This window comes from Agelaius tricolor, unplaced genomic scaffold (genome assembly GCF_023055355.1).
Source record: "Agelaius tricolor isolate 1412-34295 unplaced genomic scaffold, bAgeTri1.0.p SCAF_13, whole genome shotgun sequence".
Taxonomy (NCBI): Eukaryota; Metazoa; Chordata; class Aves; order Passeriformes; family Icteridae; genus Agelaius; species Agelaius tricolor.
Genome location: NW_027269273.1, coordinates 3,068,334 through 3,093,915, shown reverse-complemented (window position 1 = coordinate 3,093,915; position 25,582 = coordinate 3,068,334). Strand labels below are relative to the sequence as shown.

Below are 25,582 nucleotides of genomic sequence, written 5' to 3'. Positions count from 1 at the left end.
GCCGTGAGGGAGCGCCCCAAGGACACCGAGCCCCGGCACTCCCGAGAAACCGTGCTCAGGGCGCGATGCCCAATTTTTCTGAAAATATTTATTTCAGAACCCGATTTTTCAGCGCTGCTGAAGAAGCAAGGAGTTCCCTTGCCTCACGGTCACTGTCCGTGTTCGGATGAATTCTGTTCCCTCGCAGAGCTGAGTTTCCAGGCACACCCACTGGGTCACAGATGCCCTCACAGGCAGCAGCTACTTTGCTGGGCAAAAAAAAATCTCCCAGTACACCCAGTCACTTCAGCAAACGTGATTTTTCGCCATGCTCAAAACCAGGCTGCTTTATCAAGGAAGAAAGACAAAGAGGAGTGTCTAACAGGCTTTTACTGCCTCATAAAATTCAGCTCAGTCCCATTATCTGTGGCGGAGCTCAATCGAGTGCTCAGTTAAAGTCCCCGATTTCCATTCTTGACCCAGCTGTTTCTCTTGAAGTCTCCTTGCCTGCTGTTCCCGAACCTGGAGAAGCCTCGTGCCGCCTCCTGGGGATATTCCTCCAGCTCGGGCAGCTCGCTGGCCACCGACAGCTGCCAGCGCCGCGTGTCCCTCCACTGCTCCTGGAAGCACAGCAATGCAACCACATATATATAATAGCTTTATGTGCTGCAGGGGTGTGCAAGGCATCAGAAGCAACACTGAACGCAAAGGCATTCCAGACAAATCCCACCCCTGCCAAAACAGGCCACTAGATCCCCCTTGGGAGACATTCACAGCCCTGTGACAAAGGATAAACAATCACAAGAGGCAAGAAGGAATGGAAGTTGACAGAAAACTGGAGAGGCCAAAACACAGACTAGCCAAAGACCATAGAATTTTGTTTAATGAAATCAGGTAATATCATGGGAAGGGAAATGAGAAGAGGTATTTTCTAATGATTATGCTGTGTTCTTTCTAATCACTCTGTTGCCTATGCAAAATCCTTATTAAACCACAAACCTCCCTAACTGCTCCACACTCAATCTTATACAGCAGTTGCCAATTTCCAAATCACCAGGTCTTAAAGCCAGCTCTAGCTACACAAACATACCTGTATATTACTCAGCTCATCAACAGGGATATCAAAGCACACGCCCTAAAACAAACAAACAAAAAAAAAAAGGCACAAATTTACAATGAAAGAATAAAGGCCTCAATAACCAATTCCACAATATATAATTGTGATGGTGTTCACAGGGGTCTTAGGATGAGGGAAGAAACCAGAATGTTGACTCCATGTTTCAGAAGGCTGATTTATTATTTTATGATGTATATTATATTAAAACTATACTAAAAGAATAGAAGAAAGGATTTCATCAGAAGCCTGGCTAAGAATAGAAAAAGAATGAATAACAAAGGCTTGTGACTGACCAAGACAGTCCGGACAGCTGGGCTGTGATTGGCCATTCATTAGAAACCACCACATGAGCCCAATCCCAGATGCACCTGTTGCATTCCACAGCAGCAGATAACCATTGATTACATTTTGTTCCTGAGGCTTCTCAGCTTCTCAGGAGGAAAAATCCTAAGGAAAGGATTTTTCATAAAACATGTCTGTGACATATATTTATTTCTGATACTTTTTTTTAGGAGGCAATTCTTGCATTATCATTTAGGAGTAATGTCTCTAGTAAGTGTTTTAAAGCACTCAACTAATATCAAAGCCTTTTTTTCCAATAGCATATGCATAAACAGCATATCCAAGATAGGTTATCACTTCCTGAGAAATGAGTTTGAGTAGGGATAGTGCAGTAGCAACATTCTGTACCAGTAGTTCAGCACTCCAGCCTCAACCCCTGCACAAACTGGCCACATGTGAACACAACAAAGCCCCACATGCCCCCATCCCCAGGGCTGGCCCATCTCACCATCTTCCCCTTGAGGAAACGCATTGCAGACACTTTGTTATCAACCTCCTCCCCGAGCTGCTCCTTCAGCCCCCGCCAGGCATAGCCCATGCTACGCATCTCTATTGAGCACTTCAGCACCATGGTCACAAAGCCCTGCAGGAAACAGAGAAAAACGTTAAACAAGGCTAAACTTGCTGCTAGAAAACAGGTAAAAAACCCCCAAACCACAGTTCTTGCAAAACTGGGTTACCACACCATGACCTGGGCCACATTCTCCCTAAATGCATTAGAAAACAGAAGTGCTGTACTTTCCTTCAGTCAAGATCTCTTTGAGATCAGGCAATGGCATGCCATGCTTGCAATATGACAAATGTAGAAGATTCTTATCAAGATTCTTGATAAAGAGGAAACTACAATGGCACGAACCAATCTATTTGCTTGTAAAATGTCATTGATTGTAAAATGTCATTAGTTAAAACTCTCTTAGAGCATCAAAGTCGTCTGTCACTTCAGTCTATGGAGAAGTTCTTTCAATTTTCATCACAAGAAAATGTACTGATTTCAAGTTTCTCCTGGGAAGAGCTGATTTCAGCTAAGGAACAAGCAACACAGCAGAAGCCTAGGGAGTAACAGCTATTCAGAAACTCAGCTGAAAAAGCCTGGGAAGGAGATGCCACACAAGCAATTCATGCATCCATCCCTGTCACCAGGGGAGCATCATCACTTACAGCTGTAGAGTTGAGCAGGGAGCGCTGCTGGATGTGAGCTGCCCCAGAAATGTGTGCCAGGGCTGCAGCCAGGGCAGCCACTGCCCCCTTCTCATCTATCAGCTCTTCAGCTGATTTTCTGAAGTAGTCCACTGCAGAGGGAGGAACGGCCTCCAGCAACCTACACAGTTACAAGATGGGTTTAAAGAGATAAGAAAAAGCCATTGTGAAGTGCAGCCATGTTCAAGACATACCCTAAATCGGTTATTTATGAAAAGGACAGTGGGGAAAAAAAGATAGGAAACTAAGAATAGCTCCTTCTGTAATGCTATTTCTGGTACAACAGCTCCCCCCATCATTTTTCAGGACACAGTGAACCTAACACCATGCCCATCATTGCTTTGTACTGGTCAAATCCTCACTAATTACAATAACCTGCTTCAAGGCAATTTCCACCACAGGGGTAGCAAATGTAAACAGAGCTGCATGGAATAAAAGCCACAACCCTCAGAAATAATACAAGGAAACACAAGCCAGGGCTGAAACACCCTCACTACTGCAGAGTAACTCCTCATTGTACCAAGTATTGCTTTTTGCACACTGCTTCCACCATGTCATCTGAGCAGACAAAATCAGTTTCCCCTCATGACACTATTTCCCTCTTCTGTCACTGATTTCTGATTTTATAAACAAAGGTTAATATTTGCAAAAACTTAGAGAACATTATGTTCTATGAAAAGGTCTGCATTCAGCACACAGAGATTTACTGATACCATCTTATGTTGTCTATACACAGAGCAGCTGACTATAACTACAACACAAGCAAAGCCATGCTCACATACAGGCCTGACCCCTTAAAACTGTGCATTAAGCTCTAAGCATCTAAAACAACAACATCTCTGTGAAAAACACATGTATTTTATGATTGGCTTTTCGCAAATATTCAAATGAATATTATATGTGTTGTGTTAGAAAGTTATGCTGTATTAGTTTTCTTAAGTACTGTATTAAATATAGTTTTAGGTTATAAAAAAATTGTTAAAATAGAAACTATGCTATGTAGGATACTTTTTTAAAAAGAAAGGACTCGCAGTGAGATAGCAGCCACAGGACACCTGAATCTTTCAGAGAAGAAGAATTTATGGCCCTCTTATCAGAAGAAACCAACTTCTTCCCACCTCGAAGGCGCTATTAGGATTTGAAGGATGATCAGACAGAATCCTGTGTTTGAATGGAATTTATGCATCATGTATGAAGTGTATGAATATGCAACAGGCTGTTGCTTTTAAGGGTTAATCCTCTGTTAATGTGGGTCCTTTTTTGGGCTCGTGCTGCCCAGAAAAGGTACCCAGATGTCCGTAACTCTTTGTCTCTATTGTCTCATATTGTCCTAATTCAGTTTGTCCAAATTATTATTACTCTAATTGTATTACTATTTTTATAACCATTTTATTACTATTCAACTTTTAAAATTTTGGAAACAAGTGATTGGTGTTTTTAACAATCTCTAAACCTTTTTTAAGAACAGGCAAATAAACTTACTTTTTGGCATCACTACTTGAAGCTTTAATTACATCTGTAGCAGAGGGAACGCCTACACGCCTAAAGGTAATACCCTGAAATCAAGAAAAGAAATTAAAGGTATTTCCAGCAGTCTCCAATTCAATCCTGTCTAAATCACATCACTGAGATCTCTACTTACTGTTTGCAAGATCAACATACTCTTTGCTAAGTCATTTCTAAAGCTAAAATAAAGCTTTTAAGTTGCCAGCTTTGTTATCTGGAGCTACTTTACTCCAATGTACATGCAGACTGTGATGCAAGGGATGGTCTGCCTTAGGCACTCCTGTCCAGCCTGCCTGCTGCCATCCACAGGGGACTGCCAGCATGGGAAAACTCAGGCAATGCAAGAACAGCCCACGCAGAAACATTTCCAAACACCAAATATCAGCACTTTAGGCCTCCTCCTTTTATGGGACTGGAGACTCTGTTCTGCACTCAGCAACCCATGACTGCAAAGTCTAAGGGTGGCAGGGTCCTTTCAGGAGCTGATTGATTTCCTTGAGGTACAACTCACCGCTTTGTGCTCGACCTGTTTGAGCAGATCTTCTTCTCTTCTCTGAAACAAACAAATGCAGATGCCGGTCCGGCCCGCTCGGCCCGTGCGCCCGGAGCGATGGATGTAGGAATCCACATCCTTCAAAGTTCAGGGCAATGTGTTATTTACACTGCTGACATTTCACATTAAACACAAGCTAAACCTAAATTCAGAAGCCTAAGGAGTGATACATTATGTGTTTATACCCAAACTTACACATAAATCACTCAGGTTTGCATGTGCTCCCCTACCCAAAGTAGGCTGCTCAGCTTTAACAAACACTGCTGACAGACATTTCAAGTTTTCTAAATAAAAAGCTCCACTGAAGTCTCAAAATATGAAAAAAGGAGCAAAAATATTTTAGAATTTGTATGAAACTCAGCAACATTCAGAAAGAATTCAGGAAAGTTTCACAATGTCAAAAAATAGCTAACGAGTTTCCAGAGTAAACAAAACCCAAGACTTTAATCAAAGCTCAAACTGTAAAACTGTAACTACAAAACTTCAGGCCAGGCATTTACAAAAAATCCATGAATTCAAAAATTAATTGGAACAGAACATACTTCTGGTGGGTTATTTCTCTGTTTCATCATTCTGGCACCAAAAAAAGTTAGTCCAATTTTAGTTTCCTCTAATGACTTACTTTTGGTGGTGAGCACTGTATAACCAGGTCAACCTCAGGAATATCCAAACCACGGGCAGCTACATTTGTTGCAATCAGCACTTCAAACACACCATTTCTGAAGCCTTTTAATGTGATTTCTCTCTGTTTCTGTGGAATGTCACCATGCAAGGACTGGGCATCCTGTCAGTAAAACAAGCCATTAGCATGACATTTCAAGGGAGTCCAGGCTGCAGCATCTAAAGATTAACTGCAAACCCCAAAACACCATGCAGAGCAACAGAAAATAATTACATAGCTGATAGCAAAGGAATAGAAAGCATCCCACTTTGCTGCACCCTTCTCTGGGATTTACTGTGAAGGCAGCATGGCCAACAGGTAGAAATTATTGCTGCAAGTTTTGAATGGGGATGGTACATGAGATTTCTCTAATACCAGGCAAACAGTGTATTCCCACCACTGTTTGCTCTCCATAAATCAGCACTTCGTATCCAACAGGATTTTCTCTGAAAAATATGCAGCACTTCTCACATTCAGAAAAAGGGCAGTAATTCAAGCAAGCACAGGAGACCTGCTCAACAGATCACCTGTGTTCCAAACAAACTCCTGGCAAACCTTCCAAGGGCAACAAGGCATTTCATTCTACCATATCAGCTGGATTTTCCTGAATGACTGTTCAAAGACCAAATGCCATTAAGAGATGGGAATCCAAAAAACACACTAATATTAGATGGGACACACTACACCAGCTCCTGTTTCTTACAATTATTACTATCTCCTGGTTGTTCAGCATAGGCTGTGTATTTCCTATTGATCCATGTCCTGCACTATTTTAAAGCTAGAGGAGTAAATTCATAATCTCTGTCAAGAGGATGTTTTAACTTCAAAGCTGAATTTTTAGAAACAGCTTTCACAATTCTTAAAACCACACATAGAAACAATTTTCCCCACACCACTGCAACCCCCTATTTATTTCAGGGCATTCCACCCCTGGCAATCCCAACCACTGCTCTCCACTCAGCCCCAGTACCTGTTTGAGAGAAGCATTCATAGCCAACTCATTTGCTTCCTTTTTGGTCTCACAGAAGACAATGGTCCTCCCATGGGTGCCACTGTAGACCTGGATGATGTCCCCAAGAACTCCTGCCCTCTGAGATGAGCGGCACTGTATGGCCAAGTGCTGTTTGGGAAAGAAACAAGAAACCTATGTTAAACCTAAGCCATGCACAGGACAAACAAAATGAACAAAACAGCATTTTAATTTTTTTAAGCTTGCAAATGACAGGTCTCACATGAAAGCTGTGCTTACAAAATCTGATTGTTAACCATGTGCAAAGTCATTCCACACACCCATTTATAAAGTCAATGCATAACCCATTTTATCAAGGCCACTTGCTCTCAGGACCTGCAGCAGAACTCACCTCCACAGTTGTGGCTGTCCTTTGAGTCTTCTTCCCAACCAGGTCAATCTGTTCATACTCAGCTCTCATGTACTTTTTTGCTACATCATAAACCCATCGTGGACAGGTTGCAGAAAAGAGCAGCGTCTGCGGGTTGTTCTCGGAGCCTGCAAGGAAAGGCCATCGACTTCAGGTTCTCAACAGACCTGGCACTTGGGAACTGACAAAAGAGCAAGAGCTGCTCTCACACTGACAGGTTTCTGTGTGCACTAACTCTGTACAGGATGTGAAGGCAGACTGCCAGCAATCAGCTTTTCATGGCTTTCAAAGCCATAGTGATTTCTATTTCTAATAATTCAAGCCTTTTCAAAAATTCTGGCACTACTGAAATGTGGCAAGGAGTTCCACACATTAAAATAACCTCCTTCTGCACCATACCTGGTACCTGACAGCTCTGCTGAACATCCACTACATCAGAAAAGAGCAAATATTCCTTTGTTGTCAGCTTTGTGTGGTGACAAGTGTACAGACAGACCATAACCCCAAGCCTCAGCCCAAGTCCCCTCACTTAGGACAAGGAACACTAGGATAGGGAGTTGGGTTTGCTGCTTTTTTCCTTTTTTTTTTTTCACTGGATAAGGAGTTGGGTTTGCTGCTTTTTTCCTTTTTTTTTTCACTCTACTCCTTCAGAGATGCTACTCCACCCCTTCAGCCTTGTGTCACCTCTCTTTGAACCTTTTCCAACTCTACCTTCCCCTTTTCTAGCATCACACAGAGAATTCAAGTTAGAGGTGCACCAGAAGTTTCTAAAGCAGCATAACTGTGTTTTCTGCATTGTCCCCTATTCCTCCCCTGATGTCTCAGTTCACCTTTCTTATAGGATGATCCCAAGATCTCTTCCACTTGTTCAGCAAAGCCCATGTCCAACATATGATCCACCTCATCCAGAACAACGTGCTTCACACTGGAAAGTTCCAGCTTGCTGTTCTGAACGTGGTCTTTGATCCGGCCAGGAGTTCCCACCAGAATATCGATGCCACTTTTAAGGACATCAACTGGAAGACAGAGAAACAGGGGCAGTGTCAGACTGCTAAGAGACAACATGATAAAAAGTCAGCAACAGCAACACTTCTCACTTCAGAAGCAAAAAGCTGCTGCCCTTTACATCAGAATAAAGCACAACCTCCAATGTAACAGACACAGAAGTTAACTGCAGTCCTTCCTGCTCTGTCAGGAGCAGCAGCCAAACCTCACTGAAGTTATAGGAAATACACCATTCAGGAGTAGCAGGAGTAGCAGCCAAACCTCACTGAAGTTACAGGAAATACACCAATCAGGAGTAGCAGCCAAACCTCACTGAAGTTATAGGAAATACACCAATCTCCAAGCAACAATCATTTGGCATTAGAAACCTGCAGAGCTCTACTACATGGAAGCACTTCTGTTTTCCAGCTAAACTTTGGTCACAGAGCCACAGGTACATACACAGCTCTCCCCATTCTGTGGACTGTCATCTAGTCCTGGTCTGTGTCCACACAAAAACACAATAAAGAAGAAATTAACAGGACTAGACACTTCACAGAACCACAGCCATTCTTTTCCCTAAAGATTTACTGGAACTAAAATAATTCAACCCAGGCTGTGTGCTTCCTCTGAAAGCCACACTAACTGAGTTCCCCACTGAAAGTCTGAGGGGGCAAAAAGGCCATTTTTACTCCTGGAGGGCATTTGGAGAAAGTCAGCTCCAACCCATCAGTAACTCCTTGGCAGTTACTTACGCTGTTCTTTGTATGGAGCTCCTCCATAAAAACAAGCAATTGACAGTTTCTTTGTGAAATTCTTGAAGTCTTTGGCTACCTGAATGGCCAGCTCCCTGGTTGGAACAAGAACCAGCACCTGAAGGGAGAGAAAACCAGACAAAAATGCAGCTGTGTTGGGAGAAGGTATAGGAGAAAAGAGTTTACTTCATGTCAAACAGCCTGCACTCCCACCTTCATTCTACACTTGCTGCCCACAGCTTCCCAGCAACATTAATACTCCCTGCCACAAGGAGCCTCAGAGCCAGCAACAGGGAACAAGGGAAAGTGCTACAAGATAACCAGGACTGGAACAACAGGAATTTTCTTTCTTATGTTAAAGTCAGATAAAAGACACTTCAGCAACATTATCAAGGGCAACAAAGGTGCAGCTCAGTGTTAAAGGGTAAGAGCAGTCACTAAATCTGGTGTAGTTAGATTTTAAAAGATACATACACAGCATGATGCACTCCAGCCATACATCCCTCCTTTTCTCCACCAACCTGCCTTCCTCCAGTATCTACCATTCTCCATAACATTTAAGAATGTACCAATAGCACAAAGAGCTGAATTAATCTCTTAAAATCTTTCAGGCAGTAAAATTTTTAAATTTACATTGCCCTTATGGTTAATAAAATAAACAGATAAAGCAACAAATCTGCAGTGTGTATACAGCTCTGCAGCCTAACGATAAATACATGCACTGCAATGCATGGGAACAAGGATCTGATCACTGACATCAGGTTACCAATTCCATCCCTGGTAAACTCCACTTGCATCTCCTGAGGATCCAGATATGAGGGGGGGAAAAACCCCAAAAGCCTTCAGTTATCACCGTGGAATTTAGAGTGGGAAACAACCTCAGCCAACAGGGACAATCCAGGTGCCTCAAACAGCCCCTCAGAAGAGGCAGGGGACTGAAGCCCAAAGCTGCAGGCTGTATGTGCAGGGACAATCCAGGTGCCTCAAACAGCCCCTCAGAAGAGGCAGGGGACTGAAGCCCAAAGCTGCAGGCTGTATGTGCAGGGACAATCCAGGTGCCTCAAACAGCCCCTCAGAAGAGGCAGGGGACTGAAGCCCAAAGCTGCAGGCTGTATGTGCCCAAGGACAGCAGCCTGGGAGCTCCTGCTGCAGTGCCCTGTTTGCCCAAACACAGAGTGTGTCATTACTGTGATGCTGCTCAACTCTGTCACATTCTATCTTCTGATCTGAGCAAAGTGTTCACTATCACAAAAACCAGTAAAGGACAAAGAAGTCCCCAAGAGAAAATCCCAAAGCAACAGTAAAATCACTTTCAAAACCTGCCATGCTCTAAGGTGCTGGTGCAAAGCCTGCAGTGTGAGTTACCTTGGGTGCACGGCCTCTTCTCCCATCCTGGGAGACACTCTGGAGCTTTTCAATCAGTGGAAGGGCAAAGGAAAGGGTTTTCCCAGTTCCTGTTCGAGCTTGAGCAATGACATCTTTGCCATCATATATGGGCTGGAAAGTCTTCACTTGCACAGGGAACAGGTATTTTATACCTCGAGCTGGAAGATAATTGAAAGAGGTTTCACTAAAAGGTGAAATAACAGTCAGAAGTCCTCATATAGAAATTGCCCAAATATGAAGGGCACACCACCTCAAATCCTGCACACAACAGAAACTGCAATTTAGAAGAAAACCACATCTCTTTGTGTTTTATTCCTACTCTAGATCAAAAGATGTTCCACCCACACAGTGAGTGTGGAGCATCCACATGAAATACTGTCTTCTCTGTGATGTACAGTTTAAGGTAACAGGAGAGGAAGGAAAAAATCCCACAAGTATTTTCTGATACTGGTCAAGATTTTGTGGTAGCTGGGTTTTGAAGGCAAGAAGGTGATGTAGCTTGTTTCAAAACATTCTAAAACTTCAAAGAAATTTTACACAGTGGAAGTGAAACAAGCCATCCAAAAGAAACTTCAGAGCAGGAAAACAGAAAGCAATAAGGAGAATTTTTTCTGACAGACAAGAATTGCACATTTACCCAACACAGGGGACAAGAACCCTACAGCAATGACTTCCTCAACAAAACGAATCACAAAGAGAGATGAAAATGCCCCAAACTATCTGTGAGAATAAACACTCTGTTTAAATAATTGAAAATCTGTTCACACAAGGCAAATATTCTTCATAATCAAAACTCCATTAGGCTTGTCTAAGAAGTAATATTGTAGACAGCAGACTCAGGAACAGGAGTAAAGATACACAGAATGATGCTGATGAGAAATGTGTCTCTAGAATGTCTATCTAGGAATAACCACTCCATGAAGAATCATCTCATACTGAGGCATCTGAAATTAAACAAACCAGAAAACTTTTTTTCTGCTAACAACAGTAGAGTCTCTGAATCCACAGTGAGTGCTCATGCCATCCTTACCATACAAATGTAACACAATTTAGGAACATTTACCATTGGCTTATACAAGTAACAGAGCACAATTCTGACCAAACATTTACAGAAATGAACTAACCTGTGAGAAGGTTGATAGTGTTTTGTGAGAGAGGGAAATTAGAGAAGGCGCCTTCTTTTGCTTCTTCTGTCAGCTCCTAATATGATAAAGAAAACCAAAAAACAGGAAAAAAAAAGGTAGTATTCCTCCAAGATGAGGGTAGAACATACTCTACAGAGCCACTCAATAAAAGCTGTGCATTTGCTTTACAAGCACAATTTAACCAGATACCTCCTTTCTATTCAATGAAAAAGAAAACCTTTTTGATGTAGGCACTTGTCCATATATGCTTGGCAAGTCAGGAAATAGAAACTATTTGTTCAAAATCTTAATTAAAGTCCACTGAAACCATGAGAAAACTGTTTTTCACAATAAAACACATCTAGTGTCACAATTGACTGTGCAAAGCAGGATTTTCCCTCTATGTGTTACACCATGCAAAGTGTTTTACACACGAATAAATACTCAAAACACAAAATTTGGCTTTTACTTCAGAGATCCAATAGGTCACATCGTTATACCTGAGGTACAAAAAGCACTCTCTTGATTCATGGTCCCACCTTAGACACAAAACTACCCACAGAAAGGCCCTTGCACGTTTGTGTGAGAAGTATGAATTAATAAGCATAACTGTGGTTATAATAACCATTACAGAATACTTGGCCAATTCCTCTTAGGCGCTGCCATTAGAGAGAGAAAAAGCCATCACAGCACAAAGCAGAGCACGTTTCTGGACCGTGGCTGCCTGTGCAGCAGAGAGAAACCTTTGTGCTGGGGGACACCAACAAGGCGTGACACGAAGAGCAGCACACACGGAAACTGCTCCCTGGCCAGCCGCCTTCCCTGCAGGACAGTCACCCGCTCGGGATGTACCAGGAAGGGGAAGCACGTGGGGAGCAGCTCCCACGTGTTGGTGCGGGCACTACCGAGCTTCACTCCCCGCCCTGGACCGAGCCGGATGCCGGGCAGGACGAGAGGCGGGATGAGAGGCGGGATGCCCGGCATTCCTCCATGCCCAGGAACAAGCGCATGTCCGCAGCACAATGTGCCTACAACAGATGCTTCGTGCTCCCACAGTCCCATAACTCAAGTCTCAGCCCACTAATTACTAGCAGAACGTTAATTAACCAAGACAAAGGCTCTGCCGGCAAAGCATCCCTACCTCGGCGTCGCTGTCCTGCTCTCGGGCAGCCGGGGATGTCACGCTGCTGCTCACAGCGGCGGCAGATTTCACCGCCTGCTGGGACGCGTCGCTCTCTCCTACCAAGTCGTTCCTCTTCTCCTTGACTTTTTTCGTCTTCTTGGCCACGGGAGGCTCGAAGTCGTCATCCCCCAGCCCGCTCTCCTCGGGCTGCGCCTGCTCGGCCTCGGCCTTACCGCGCCGCCTCGCCTTAACCGGCTGCTTCACCTTCTTTCCCGGCGTCTCCTCCTGCAGCGGGAAAGCCGCGGTCACACGGAGGGAGGGAGCCCCTTCCTCCCCCCTGCCCGCCCCAGCCGCCTTCAAGCCCCCCAAGCCCGTACAAAATGGCCGCACCCGCGGCCGCACGTGGCGCTCCCACCTTGACCTTCCTCCGGCGGCCGCGCCGCACCGACTCCGCGGCGGCCGGCGCCTGGGGCTCGGCGGGGCTGTGCTCGGGCTCGGCGGCGGGCATGGCTGCCGGCTGCTCCCCGGGCAGGTGCGCGGCAGCAGCGCCGCTACCACTGCCAGTGGCGGGACCGGTCTCGGCGCGGCGGCCCCAGGACGCGCGCCCCGCCCCGGCGCGCAGGAAGTGAGGCGGACGGGCCGGCCCGCGGGGCAGCGCCGCCAGCAGCGGCAGCAGCGGGCCCGCCCCGGCGCCGCACAGCCAGCCCAGCCGCCGCCCGCCGCCGCTGGCCGGGACCGCCGCCGCCGCCGCCCGCGCCGCGGGGAGCCCGAGCCGCGCCGCCCGACCCCACACGGCCCCCATGCGGCCGCCGGTCCCGCGCCGCCCCGCACCGCCCCTTCCGCCGCGCCACCCCCGGGCCTTCCGTCAGCTCCTCCGCCACCGTGAGCTCCCTCACGGCGCGCTCCACAGAACTCCCCTCACGGAGCGCTCCAGGGCTCTGCTCCACACGGCTCCACTCACGGACCGCTCCTCACAGTTCCCCTCACGGACCGCTCCACACAGCTCCCCTCACGGACCGTTCCAGGGCTCTGCTCCACAACAGCTCCCCTCACGGACCGCTCCTCACGGACCGCTCCAGGGCTCCCCTCACGGGGCTCCCCTGGTTGCCCGCCAAACCGGGCTCGTTCCCCGGTGTGCAACAAGCCGATAATGACGCACTCGAGAGAGACCCGAATGATTTCCGAGCTGCGCAAACCCGGGTGCTCGGTGGCGTTGTACAAGTGTGGCACCACCATCATTCGTGCACAGAAATTCAGGGTTAGGAACGTGCACAGCCCCTCCAAAGGGGTTGGTTGGTGCTTTCCATACAAGTAATCCCAGATAACATCTCCATGTGCTCAGGAGAAGGGACTTGACCCCCTAGGAAGGTGCCTGTCTGACCCTTAGCCCTGATTTTTAGTTACTAAATATTAAAATATAGTTCACCCATAGGATATGTGGACCTTGAGTACTTTGCCAACCCAACAATGTATACATGGATATACATTAACATACTGATTCACTTTATCCTTAAAGCTTGTTAGCCCTAGGATGTCCTTGAGTAAGGGCTGCTGCTACTTGTTCCACTGATTAGGCTTGAAAATATACAACGATCTTACACTGAAGAACACCCTTACCTATGTGATAATCTTGACATATTCCACATTTTGCAACACTCTCACAGGGTTATGGGTCTCCCTCACAGTTCCTGCTCCTCATGGGGCTTCCCCCCCATGCTTTTGAAACTGCTTTTCCTACCCCCATTTTATAAGGAGTGATAATCTGGGCCAGAAACTAAAAACTACTATGTTTTAGGGAAAGAAGAGCTTCATTACAAATCCACAAAATGAAAACCAAATGGATTTCTTTTTCTTTCAAGTTTTCTTTTCTCCTGCTGCCACGCTCCCTAATCCTCCATCTGCAAAATACTGCTTCAAATATGTGACAACAAAATATGAAGTTGTAAAATAATATTTAATTTTATCAGAAAATGTACAGGTTTGAGCAGCAATTCAGATCTATGTATTATACAGTGAACCAGGCTACAGTTTTGAACGCAACAGACATATTATGGAAAGATTCAAAGAGCAATATGAGAAACAAAAGAAACAATTATTTTTTTCTTGCAGGTTTTTTGCGTTTTTTTCCTTTGTACTTTTTTTTTTTAATGAACAGAACTTTGTTTATGAGCAAAGTAGTACTGACAAAAAAAAATATCTTAATGAAGTATTTTCTCCAATGGTACGAACACACAGAAACAGCCTAGTGTAATGTAATATAAAATACTTCAGTCCCATTTTTTTCTCACTTCTGGATTGTTGGAAGTTAATGTTCAAAGGCTCTGCTGAAACTTCGTTTCTGGCCTCTGCTCCTGAACCTGTTTCTACCAGAGCCACCACGCCGACCGTTCCTGGAGCTGGAGAAGCTTCGGCCATTCCCTCCACCACTCCCTCCTCCTCCTCCTCCTCCTCGTGCAGACTCGACCAGCTCTGGTAATTCAGTGGCCACACACAAACGCCAGTGTTTTGAATCTTCCCACCTTGCCTGTGGGAATGGAGTCAGACACAGCAAGTTAAATTCTAGGAATACAAATACGGGGTATGTAATAATTATTAAATCTGCTCAAGTGAAAAGGTAAAATTGTGAGCTGACGTATGGGGTTCAAGCGTCTAACTGAAGGGATCAATAATTTTGGCATGGTAATACTAATGGCTACCAAGCAAAAATATGAATTCACTTTACTGTGGAGAGAATTCTGGGTGAAAACCGGAGGCAGGGAATACAGAAAAGGGGATTAAAACTTGCTACCTACAAAGATGAATCCAGCACCACTTTTCTCAGTGCTAATGTTTCAAGTTACAGACTTTTGGTCACAGGGGGATGCCTTAGAAAAGAAACACTGTGAGCTTGTTCTTTTCTTCCACCAATCCCTTCCTAGCAATCCCTTTTGCCACCAGGAAAGGCAGGATAAAGGCTACTTAATGTTTTCAGTCTAACCCAGTCCAGCCAGTTTCACCTTCAGCCTGCTGCACCCAGAATTTGCAATGAACGTACCTCTATGTCTTTTTGGTCTGCCACAGGAACATCAAAGCACACACCCTAAAAAGAAAGAATCATTTTAATGCATACAAAGTAAGCATTTTAAGATACTGCAACTAAAAACAACAGAGCCCACAATTCCACACCTGACAGGCACTTTTAGAACTCACTGTCCTAAGAAAAGCTTTTCTGTTCTGTCATTAAGGCAGAGTTAACACACTTCATACCTTACACCTGTTCTGCTATCCCCATAGCCATGCATTATCCTACCTCCTGAGCATGCCAGCAGAGCCCTAAGCACTAAAAAAACAGATTGGGGCCCAGCATCAACAGTGCCTGGAACGGAGAAAAAGACCAAAGAGCTCCCCTGACAATTGCTAAGAAAAGGCTGCAATCACAAGAGCCCAGTATCAAAGAAACAAAACAGCAAGTTACCATTTTTCCCTTGAGGAAACACATCCTGTTCACCTTGCGATCAATGTCATCACCCAGCACCTCTCGCAGTCTCCGCCAGGCATAGCTCATGTTGCTTATTTCTTCAGAGCAGCGTAGGATCATTGTAACAAATCCCTGAAAAGAAATGGGGCATGTTCCACTCAGGCAGAGGAACAAGCTTCAGCACATATATCAGACAGAAGAAACCTGCCAATTTACTGTTTAGTAATTAAATCTTCAAGTAGGTACTGTTACAGGGCATGAAGTATCCTTACAGCCACTATATTATTGCTTTTAACAAAATCAGTAGTTCCTAGTGGTTTAAGTATATAGTTCTTAAACAAAATGGTCAGGAGATAAATAATTCTCTGTTCACACAACACAGAGGTGTGTTGCTTCTTTCCAGTTCCCAGAGAAGCATTAAGGCATAGCCCCTTCCTTACCACATCTGAGTTCAGCAGTGAGCGCTGCTCAATGGAAGTAGCACCTGAAATATGGGCCAGGGCTGCAGCCAGAGCATTAACTGGTCCCTTCTCTTTTATTAGCAACTGAGCAGATTCTCTGAAATACTCAATAGCAGTCTGAGGAACAGAATCCAGGCACCTAAGTGGTTAAAGCAAAAAAAATATGAACAATTTATACACCATTAGGCTCTGCAATAGAAAAAAATCACAGTAGTCCAAGGTTTCAACAGTGCTCAGGAAGTTCAAAGAGACAGTAAAGAATAATTCAAACAGCCCTTCTGAAGAAGGCAGGAGGATACAACAGGGCTTGAGTCCCAAACACACCTCATGGCATCTTTGCTGGAAGCCTTTATTATGTCTGTTGCAGTAGGAACACCAACACGCTTGAATGTAATGCCCTGAAATTTAAAAGGCAAAAGACAAATAAAAATTGCAGACCATAAATAATTCAGTTCTAAAGAAGCAGTGCTGAACTCCAACACAACAAACATTTAATTCTGTAATTTTTCTTCTTATTTTCATTTTTTAACATCCAATTTTTCCTAGTGAAAATTGTAAGGTTAAGCTTACAGGAAAACAGTAACACTTAGAAGGCTTTTATGTACCAGATCAGTTTAAATGACTCAGTGATCTTAGACTGAAAACAGAAACCACTTTGGTACATTTCTGGGGAAAATAGAGTCCTACAAATTCTAAATTACTACTTTTAGTCTAATAGATTTGGATTTAAGTACAAATTCCAGAGCCTTAGTCTAAATGTAACACTGCTTTATGTGCCAGGAATAAACCATATCATCACAACCACATACTTAATTGTTGAGGAAACTAGCCTATGGAACACTGAACAAAGTGCAAAAATGCAAGTAACAGCTCTCAGGAAAGCTGCACATATGAACATCACTGATCAGATGATACCCAGGGTGAACACCACACAGAAATACTGTGAGTTTTTCCTCATTTCCACAAGGACAACCTTAGTGGCGTTTGCTGAAAAGCAGTGGGTGTTAGAATCTGCAGTGCTCTCCCTGCTGCACAGTGACACTGCAGCCACCTTCCTCAAGGCACCCAAAGCTCCTTTGGGTGCTTTATGAGGTGCAGCTGAACCAATGAGAGTTTTGAGTGAGAAGCAAGCTGTACTGTACCGCTTTCTGCTCCACGTGTCTCAGCTGGTACTCCTCCTTGCGCTGGTAAAAGCAGATACAGATCCCGGTGCGCCCAGCGCGGCCCGTGCGCCCCGAGCGATGGATGTAGGACTCCACATCCTTCAGAAACAGAGGGCTGTGAGTCACCTAATTCACTGGCATGTCATCAATTCATTGCATCCACATCACTTGTGGCAGCCATTACAGTTAAGCCTGAACAATGCACAGTAAGTGCATCACAGAATTAAATCACAAAACGTTGTTTCACTGGTATCGACCTAACAGGCTTTTCCATAACAATCATCTAGGAATCATGGATTGAAAACCAGAGCCATGAGCATGGATCAACTTTGCTTTATGCATCTCCACACATTTGGAGTGTGTGTACCTCTGCAACAATCCCATTCCCTCCTGCACATGCACAGGAGCATTTTTGCAAGTATTAATATCTTATTCGCTGAAACATTACATTGTTTCTTTTAAACCCTCTTAATTTCAGCACCAATGTTCCCACGGTTGTGGTCCACCCCTCACATTCACCCCCATTCAAGAGAATCATTCCTCCCACTGCTCCCAGCCTTGCAATCACCACACCCAGCTTCCAAGGAAGGCTTTGAACAGCCTCATAAGATGACATTTTAAGGAAATAATCTTTAAACATACTAGGGACTGACACACTCCCAAAAAATCTTTGAAGAAACTGCTTCTACATATCTGGATGTTTCTCTCCCTTAAGCACAAAGCTGATGAACTCTGTGTGATCAATACCATCAGCTGATAGCATTACACCACTTGAAAACAATACCCCAGATTATTACAAGACATGCAAAATAACAGTCTCCTACCTTTGGTGGTGAGCTCTGCACAACCAGGTCAACTTCTGGGATATCTAAACCACGGGCAGCTACATTGGTTGCAACCAGAACTTTAAATGAACCATTTCTAAAACCCTTCAGTGTGATCTCTCTCTGCTTCTGAGGAATGTCACCATGCAACGACTGGCAATCCTGAAAAACAGTATTATTTTAGAACCATACCAAAATCCAAGACAGTGCTCCATTCTATGGTCAGTTTTGGGTACAAAATCTTGGTATTTGATAGGTACTGAGTGGCAAGGTAAAGAAGAAGAACTGAATTACTCAAGTGCAATATATAAATATACCCAAGTATATTTTAGGTGTCTCACAATATGTACTCAGTAATTCTTATTCATATACCTCAAAGGCCTTTAACAATGGCAGGAAAACAGAACTGCAATGTGTGTCTCAGCTCCCATCTAATTACTGTGACATATGAAAACCCTACCCTGACTTGCCATCCACACACTCCATGCAATGCTTGGCTGTTTCAAAACAGTAATCAACAATTTTTGTTTCATGTCCACGAGAAGGAGTAAAATCCTGTCTGACCACACACAAAGGCCTGCCCTATGCACTTTGAAACTCTCTCTTTAAAACTTACTCAGCATGGGTCTGGTATCAACACAGGGTTGATACATCTCTGACAGGTTTTGTTACTTAATACATCTGATAAAATACCTGTTTGATTGAAGCATTCAGAGCCAGTTCATTTGCCTCCTTTTTGGTCTCACAGAAGACAATGGTCCTTCCATGGCTGCCACTGTAGACCTGGATGACATCTCCAATAACTGCAGCTCTCTGAGACCAGTGACACTCTATTGCCAAATGCTACAGAAAGAAATTCCAGTGATTAGCTTCTGTAAAGTTAAGATTCTTTTAAAATGCATTTGGACTGTTAAATACAGAAATAGTGAAAGAGTTATACAGTTCCCTGATGGGGAAAATGTGCTAACTCACGATCCTGGAACATCCAAAATCCATAAGGTTCTTATTTATGCTCACCACAATTAGTCTAATGTTCAGCAAAATAATTACAGTGAGAGAAAATCAGGCCTCAAGTATATATGTATTATATATGTATTATATGTATTATACTCCATATATGTATTCTATTCCTTGCTATGGTATTTACTGCACAGCAAGCAAAGGGCTGCTGAGGTGAGATACTACAGGAAGGTTGAAACAAAGAATCTTGCATACAGAACACCAGAAGGCAGCTGGGATGTCCATGGAGAATTAAAAGCAGCAGGCTGATGTTCATGTGTGCTTTTTGCTTACAGCTTGGATAAATTCAGGTACTGCTTTTTTCTGAAAACCCACAAAACTGACAAGAAAATCTTTCCTCTACCTGTGATGTGAGAAGACAGATCCTAAACCCAAAACCAACCTGACCAGCTGTAACAAACCTTATGCTTGGAAAAAATTCTCAAAACAACTTCCAACATCACTGTGATAATGCACCTTAGGAAGAGGTGACCTTTTGTAGCATAAAAGAAAAGGGAAAAAGCCTGAAAACATTTCACATGAGCTTACTCACTTCTACTGTTGTGGCAGCCTTCTGAGTTCTTTTCCCAATAAGGTCAATCTGTTCATATCTGGACTTCATGTATTTCTTAGCCACATCATACACCCAGTGTGGGCAAGTGGCAGAGAACAGCAGTGTCTGGGGATTGTCTTCAGAATCTTAACAAAAAACACAAAATAATGTTTCACAAACCTCATATATTTCACCTAACAGATGTACACAAGTTGATTACATGGGTGATTAAAAATGTGGATAAATATCAGTACCTAACATAAAGAAGAGAATTGAGCTTTTTAAATTTATGCATTACCAACACCTGGAGTAAAAAACATTCTAAAAAGTCTAAATCATTTCAAGATTATGAAAAAGTTACTCCAGTCTGCTTTCAAGCAGTGAAAAGGGCAAAAAGCTAATTCCTTTTAATTTGAAGAAGTCCAAGCACAACTTAAAGATAGGTGCCAAAGACATTTATTTACAGACCTGGACTTCAAGCTTTGCACATGTTCTGTGAATGACTCCCACATATTCACAATACATTAATATTCAGTCATTTCTAAACAAAATCACCTTATACCTGAATTTTTGCCAACTAAATTATTACTAATATTTCTTACTATTTGCTTAAATATTGAGATTACCCTTCTTGTATGCAACTCTTAAAATGTCTTCCACTTGCTCAGCAAATCCCATGTCCAGCATCTGATCAACTTCATCCAGCACAACGTGTTTGACCTTGGTAAGGTCCAGCTTGCCATTCTGCAGGTGGTCCTTGATCCGACCAGGTGTCCCCACCAAAATGTCAATGCCACTTCTCATGAGGTCAACTGGCAAACAGGGAGTTAGCAAACAGAGTTAGCAGTGAACCAGGGAGCACTCCCTGCAATTAACTCATGGTAATTACAAAACAGCTTCTTAAACCGTTCATAAGTACTCTCCTTACAAAAGTGAGAGTAAATGATGAACTGGAAGAGAAAATCTGGAAAAAAATGTAAGGTAGAAAATCTACTGCTCTTCCTGAAGGACAAAAAAAGAACTTACCACCCTCCCCTCTCTCTGTGCTTTAAAGTAGCAAAGCTGAGCTTCTTTTATTCCTTAGAAATAGTCAGCTCTTCCCAAACTATCTACTTTAACTGGAGACTTTTGAAAAAATTATTTATTTAACTATCCAAATTATTGAAATCAACTCCTTCCTGAGGTTCTGTAGTAGAAAAAAAATCATCCCTAATGTCTCAAGATGTATCACAATGAAAGAGCTCACTCTCATTCCTTGTTTACAATCACCAAGGCAGTAAATTATGCTATCACAACAATTTCTTCTCCACTTTACAAATCCTCTGCAAATCCCTTATCACATGAAAAAACACAGTCACAGCTGTAAGACTAAACTTCTTTAATGGCTTTACAAGAACCTAAAATGGGTTTACAAGAACCTAAAATGGGTAAATGGGTTTACAAGAACCTAAAATGGGTTTCCAAGAACCTAGAACGGGTAAATGGGTTTCCAAGAACCTAAAATGGGTTTCCAAGAACCTAAACCCAGATACAGGTTATATGCACAGCATACTCTGTTCCACTTTAATTTAAGGTATATGAGTAGATAAGTACCACCAAGAACATAAACTGAGAACCACAGCTATTTATCTCCCCAAGGAGATACATTTTGAACTGCTGAATTTCCCATGAACAGTCTCCAGCTCTTGAGTTGTGTGTGTCTGCAAAGACCCAACTGCACTTCTTAAATATGGCAGTCAATCAATATTTAAATTATTAGTCCTAAGAGTCACTTACTTTGTCCATTATAGGGAGTTCCTCCATAAAAACAACCTACTGACAGCTTCCTTGTGATATCCTTGAAATCTTTGGCAACTTGATTTGCCAGCTCTCTTGTAGGACAAAGAACTAGAACCTGCAGAGAAAAAAAGACAAAACAGATGTTTTCTCAGCATGGCTTCTGCCAAGAAACCATTAAACTTCTGATCATGAATTTAGATCTAACCCTTTGTAAAATTAAAAAAAAAAAATCTGTTTACAATAATTATCTAAGCTAAGGCTGGAGAAACACACTGCTCTAGTTTCTTGTAGAGAGACTTGACTCTTGTCATTAAACTCTTCAACATACACTCATTTAGGACAGGCTAACTTCTTTTTGAACAGGATAGGTGGGACTTAAATCTCATTTAGCTTTGGCTCCTGAACAGACAAGCTACAAGCTTTCTTCTCCATGTGCATATGCTGTTTGAACACAAGACTGAAGGACGTGGGTAACAAAAGGGTTTTGCTTCACAGTCCTGTGAGAAGGTGCAAGGAAGAGCTGTCAGCTGTCTCTCAGCTTCCCTGGGGCTCAGGGAAACATAAGTTCAGCCTGAGAGCTGCTGTGCTAATCCATACCCTGCAGAGGCACCCGGGGAGCCATCCTCCCTTGCAGTATGCAGCCCTCCCTGCAGGCAGGGGAAATAACTGTGTTTAAAATGGGACTGAAGCACTGCTCTCCAACCTGGGATCAGTCACCTCACAAAGGGACATTAACATCCTTATCCCAGTACCTCCTCCAACACCAGAACTCATTACCAAGAGCAGGCAGCAGTGTATTATGGTAAAGTGAGGTCTGGAATCTTTTGCAAGGCTTATGTCTCCCTTCCTTCTCCAAAAGACTGTGCCAAATGTAGAGACAGCATTCTCAGTCAGCCCAGCAATGTGCTGGGCAGATGCACACAAACCTGCCAGTGCTACTTTTGGAAGGCACTTCAGGTGATCTGTGAGATGACTGACAAGATGAAACAAACTGACAAAAATTATTAATGAGGATGAGCTCAGCTTTGGCCTCTCTCGTTTTTTTGGAGGCGTCATAAGAATTCAGTGAAAACCACACATGGTATTCTTAGCAGAATGAACACAGCTCATAACAAATCTGCATTCTCTGGAGCAGAAGCTTCAACATTTGGTGGTGTTCCTAGTGAAAACTAGGTCTATTTTTAAAACCTCCCACTGTTTACATGTTTTAGAAAGAAACATGTTTGAGTAGACAGCTTTTAACAAGCTGTCAAGTTACAATTAGTAACTAATCTGTTAGCAATTTAGGAGAAAAAGAAGCATCCAGGAGCCACTAGCCCTGAACTGGTAACGTGACTGAGCAAAATTATACAGGAACACGTTGTGCACCTGTAGTTTTGGTCTCCCTGTGGCAGAAAAAGGAACTGACAAGTGGATAGAGCAGTTGTGCTGCTTGTTCTTCATCAGAGGCTGGGAGGCAGCACAGGATGCAGTGGACACAGCTTTCAACTCACCTTTAATGTGGGTTAGCTTAGCCCTGCAGAGACCTGAAATGCCTGAATCATTTAGATGTGAGACAAAGCAAATCCCCATCCTAGGCAGGCACTGTTACCTTTGGTGGACGGCCTCTTCTTCTTTCCTGTGAGTCTCCCTGAAGCTTTTCAATCAAGGGAATGGCAAAAGAGAATGTCTTCCCTGTTCCAGTTCGTGCTTGAGCAATGACATCCTTGCCAGAGTACACTGGGTTGAAGGTCTTCACTTGCACAGGGAAGAGGTACGTCACTCCTCGAGCTGTGGCAAATTCAAGAGATTTCCTTAATATGGTCATTTTACAACTGTTCTTTTAGACTCTTCAGTGGAAATCACTGCAAGAAGAACTCCCATCAACTCTAGAGTAAGTCAGGAGTGTATCATCACCTCCACTGATTTATTTGATCACATGAGTCATCTGCAAAGAGTGCCCTGGGACTGTCGGTTTTATCCTGCCACTTCACCCCAGCAGACACAGTGCTAGCTAGGACAGAGGAAGTTATCAGCCTTTATGAGAGACTGTCAGCACTGTGCCTTTATTTATGCAATACTCCTTAGCTATCTGTGAAAACCTCTTCCTTTCAAATAATTCACACCTCAAAACCCCTTCTGTTCTTAACTCGTACCAATTCACATATAAACAAACACCAGATACTAAATATAACAGGCTTTCCTTTATTCACACCAAAATAACCTTTAATTGAAAAATTCTCACACATCTTTATTTTTCCCTTGGCTCACGTTGTTTAGAAATTTATTGCAAAGGCGGAACTGGACAACACTGCAAACAGGAAATTGTGTGTTCAAAGGTGTATTTAGAGCAGGCAATCAATGTCTGCTGCACAGCATCCGTGCTTGTATAGGCATGAGTAGAGCACATCTCAAAGCTTATTGATCCAGGGGGTTTAAGCATAAAAACACAACAGAGATCAGTGACATTCCATGGTCACACCTTACCAAGAAACTTACCTTGAAGAAGCTGGACAGTTTCTTTGGAAATAGAAAAATTGGAGAAAGCACCCTCCTTCTGTTCTCCAGTCAACTCCTGTTAGGTAAACAATAACTCAGGTAAGATTCCACATGAGTACCTCATGACTTTCAGTAAATTCAAGGTAATTCAAGTAAATTCAGCACAGGCACTGGTATCATACTCTTCAGGGACAGTTCACAGCTGCAGCTAAACAGCCTTCTTTGTTTCAACATCCTATTTCAAATTTGGACAAAGCTAGCAAAAGTGATCTGTAGGTTAAAGCTGTTTCGTATCTAACAGCATAGTAAATGCAAACCACTCAAACCAAAACTGCAAACGATGAATTAGAATCACAGAATATCATGAGTTGGAAGGGACCCACAAGGATCAAAGTCCTACTCCTTGCTTTGTACAGGACAACCCCAAAAATCACATACACCTCGTGATGCTGAATCATAATAAAGTTCTATCTCAGTGCAATCTGTGTGTCCAGCAACAGCCACCACAGCACCAGGCTGCTGAAGTGAGGAAACCACGATGCACTGATCCAACACCTCAGCACTTTCATAATTAAAAATTCTTGAAAATTCTTGGCAGATCGAACAATTCAAGAACTTTAAATCTTGACATTTTACAGCCCTTTCGACTGATTAGGAAAGGGGGGGAAATGGAATATAACCCTTCTAAATTTGGCCGTGTTACATTGCAGGAGTTAAAAGCCCCAACACATCACTATAACTAAAACCAGCCACGAGCTTTACCTGATCCTGCTCGCTCTCACTTTCGCTCTCACTTGACGTTTCACTGGAACTACTCTGCCGGCTTCTGCGGGAGGATTTGCTGCTAAGGGACAATCTCGATTTCTCCAGGCTCTCCTCTTTCGTGTGACCGTTCTGTTTACTGACACTCTTTGATTTCTTGGGTTTCGGGGCATAACGCTCCTCATCCGATTCCTCGCTGTCATCTGTCTGAGTCTTTCCCCTCTGAAACTTGTCCCGGCGTTTAGATTTCTTCTCCTTTTTCTCCTTCTGACAAGGCACAGAGCAAATGAAAACACACGCTCGTGGATCCAAGCGACACGGAACAGAGAAGAGGGCGCAGAACAGTTAAAGCTTCAAGTGCACGTTCTAGTTACTGACGGGGGCGGTGGTGACACAAGGCAACAGATCCCTGCCGGCCGCCGCCGCTCAGGAGACACGTTACCGACCACGAGACAACCGGGCCTTGGCTTTCGGGGCGCTGCCCCGCTCCGGCTGCCGGGCAAAGCGCGTCCCGGGCTCCCGGCCGGCTCCGGCAGGCCCAGCGCGTCCGGCGGGGCCGCCCCGACACGCGGCGAGGAGGCCTCGGCCCGGCCCGCCCGCGCACGTGGCCGCCCGGCCGGGGCCGCCCCGCGGCCGCGCCGCGCACGCCTGGCCCGGCCCGCGCCACCGGCGGTGCGGGCGGCCGCCACCCGAGGCCGGACTCGCCGGGCGCCGGCCTTAGCGGGCGGGCGCGGCCAGGCCGTACCCGGAGCCCTTCCCTGGTACCTTGTGCCGCCGGCGGCCGCTCTCCGGGACCCCCTCGGTATCCATGGAGCAGTCGGAGCCCGACTCGGCCCCGCTGCTGCTGCTGCACCGGGTGGCCTCGGGCATCTCCGCTCGCCGCCGCCGCCGCCGCCGCTCCGCCACGCCGCGCTCCGCACCAGCCGCGCGCCCGCCGCGCGTCACGCTCCGAGCGGCCCCGGCGCACGCCAGCCAATGGACGGCGGATCCGGCAGCGCGG

General features: G+C 44.4%; 2 protein-coding genes across 2 annotated transcripts; both read right to left on the bottom strand.

Moving 5' to 3' along the window:
* Nucleotides 1–68: 68 nt before the first annotated feature.
* LOC139595350 (nucleolar RNA helicase 2-like) lies at nucleotides 69–12,928 on the bottom strand. The gene is made up of 15 exons (XM_071438415.1): nucleotides 12,522–12,928; nucleotides 12,125–12,391; nucleotides 10,984–11,059; nucleotides 9,839–10,017; nucleotides 8,474–8,591; nucleotides 7,565–7,750; nucleotides 6,717–6,862; nucleotides 6,326–6,475; nucleotides 5,317–5,478; nucleotides 4,653–4,772; nucleotides 4,118–4,191; nucleotides 2,597–2,756; nucleotides 1,887–2,021; nucleotides 1,070–1,114; nucleotides 69–599 (listed from the first exon to the last, which is right to left on the bottom strand). Exons 1-15 carry the CDS (start codon nucleotides 12,906–12,908, stop codon nucleotides 432–434), a joined length of 2,373 nt encoding a protein of 790 aa, XP_071294516.1. The 5' UTR covers nucleotides 12,909–12,928; the 3' UTR covers nucleotides 69–431.
* Nucleotides 12,929–14,041: 1,113 nt separating this feature from the next.
* LOC139595351 (nucleolar RNA helicase 2-like) lies at nucleotides 14,042–25,546 on the bottom strand. Its single transcript, XM_071438416.1, has 15 exons — nucleotides 25,348–25,546; nucleotides 24,583–24,849; nucleotides 23,821–23,896; nucleotides 22,934–23,112; nucleotides 21,340–21,457; nucleotides 20,190–20,375; nucleotides 19,564–19,709; nucleotides 18,705–18,854; nucleotides 18,012–18,173; nucleotides 17,167–17,286; nucleotides 16,349–16,422; nucleotides 16,004–16,163; nucleotides 15,561–15,695; nucleotides 15,141–15,185; nucleotides 14,042–14,630 (listed from the first exon to the last, which is right to left on the bottom strand). Exons 1-15 carry the CDS (start codon nucleotides 25,450–25,452, stop codon nucleotides 14,412–14,414), a joined length of 2,142 nt encoding a protein of 713 aa, XP_071294517.1. The 5' UTR covers nucleotides 25,453–25,546; the 3' UTR covers nucleotides 14,042–14,411.
* Nucleotides 25,547–25,582: the final 36 nt, after the last annotated feature.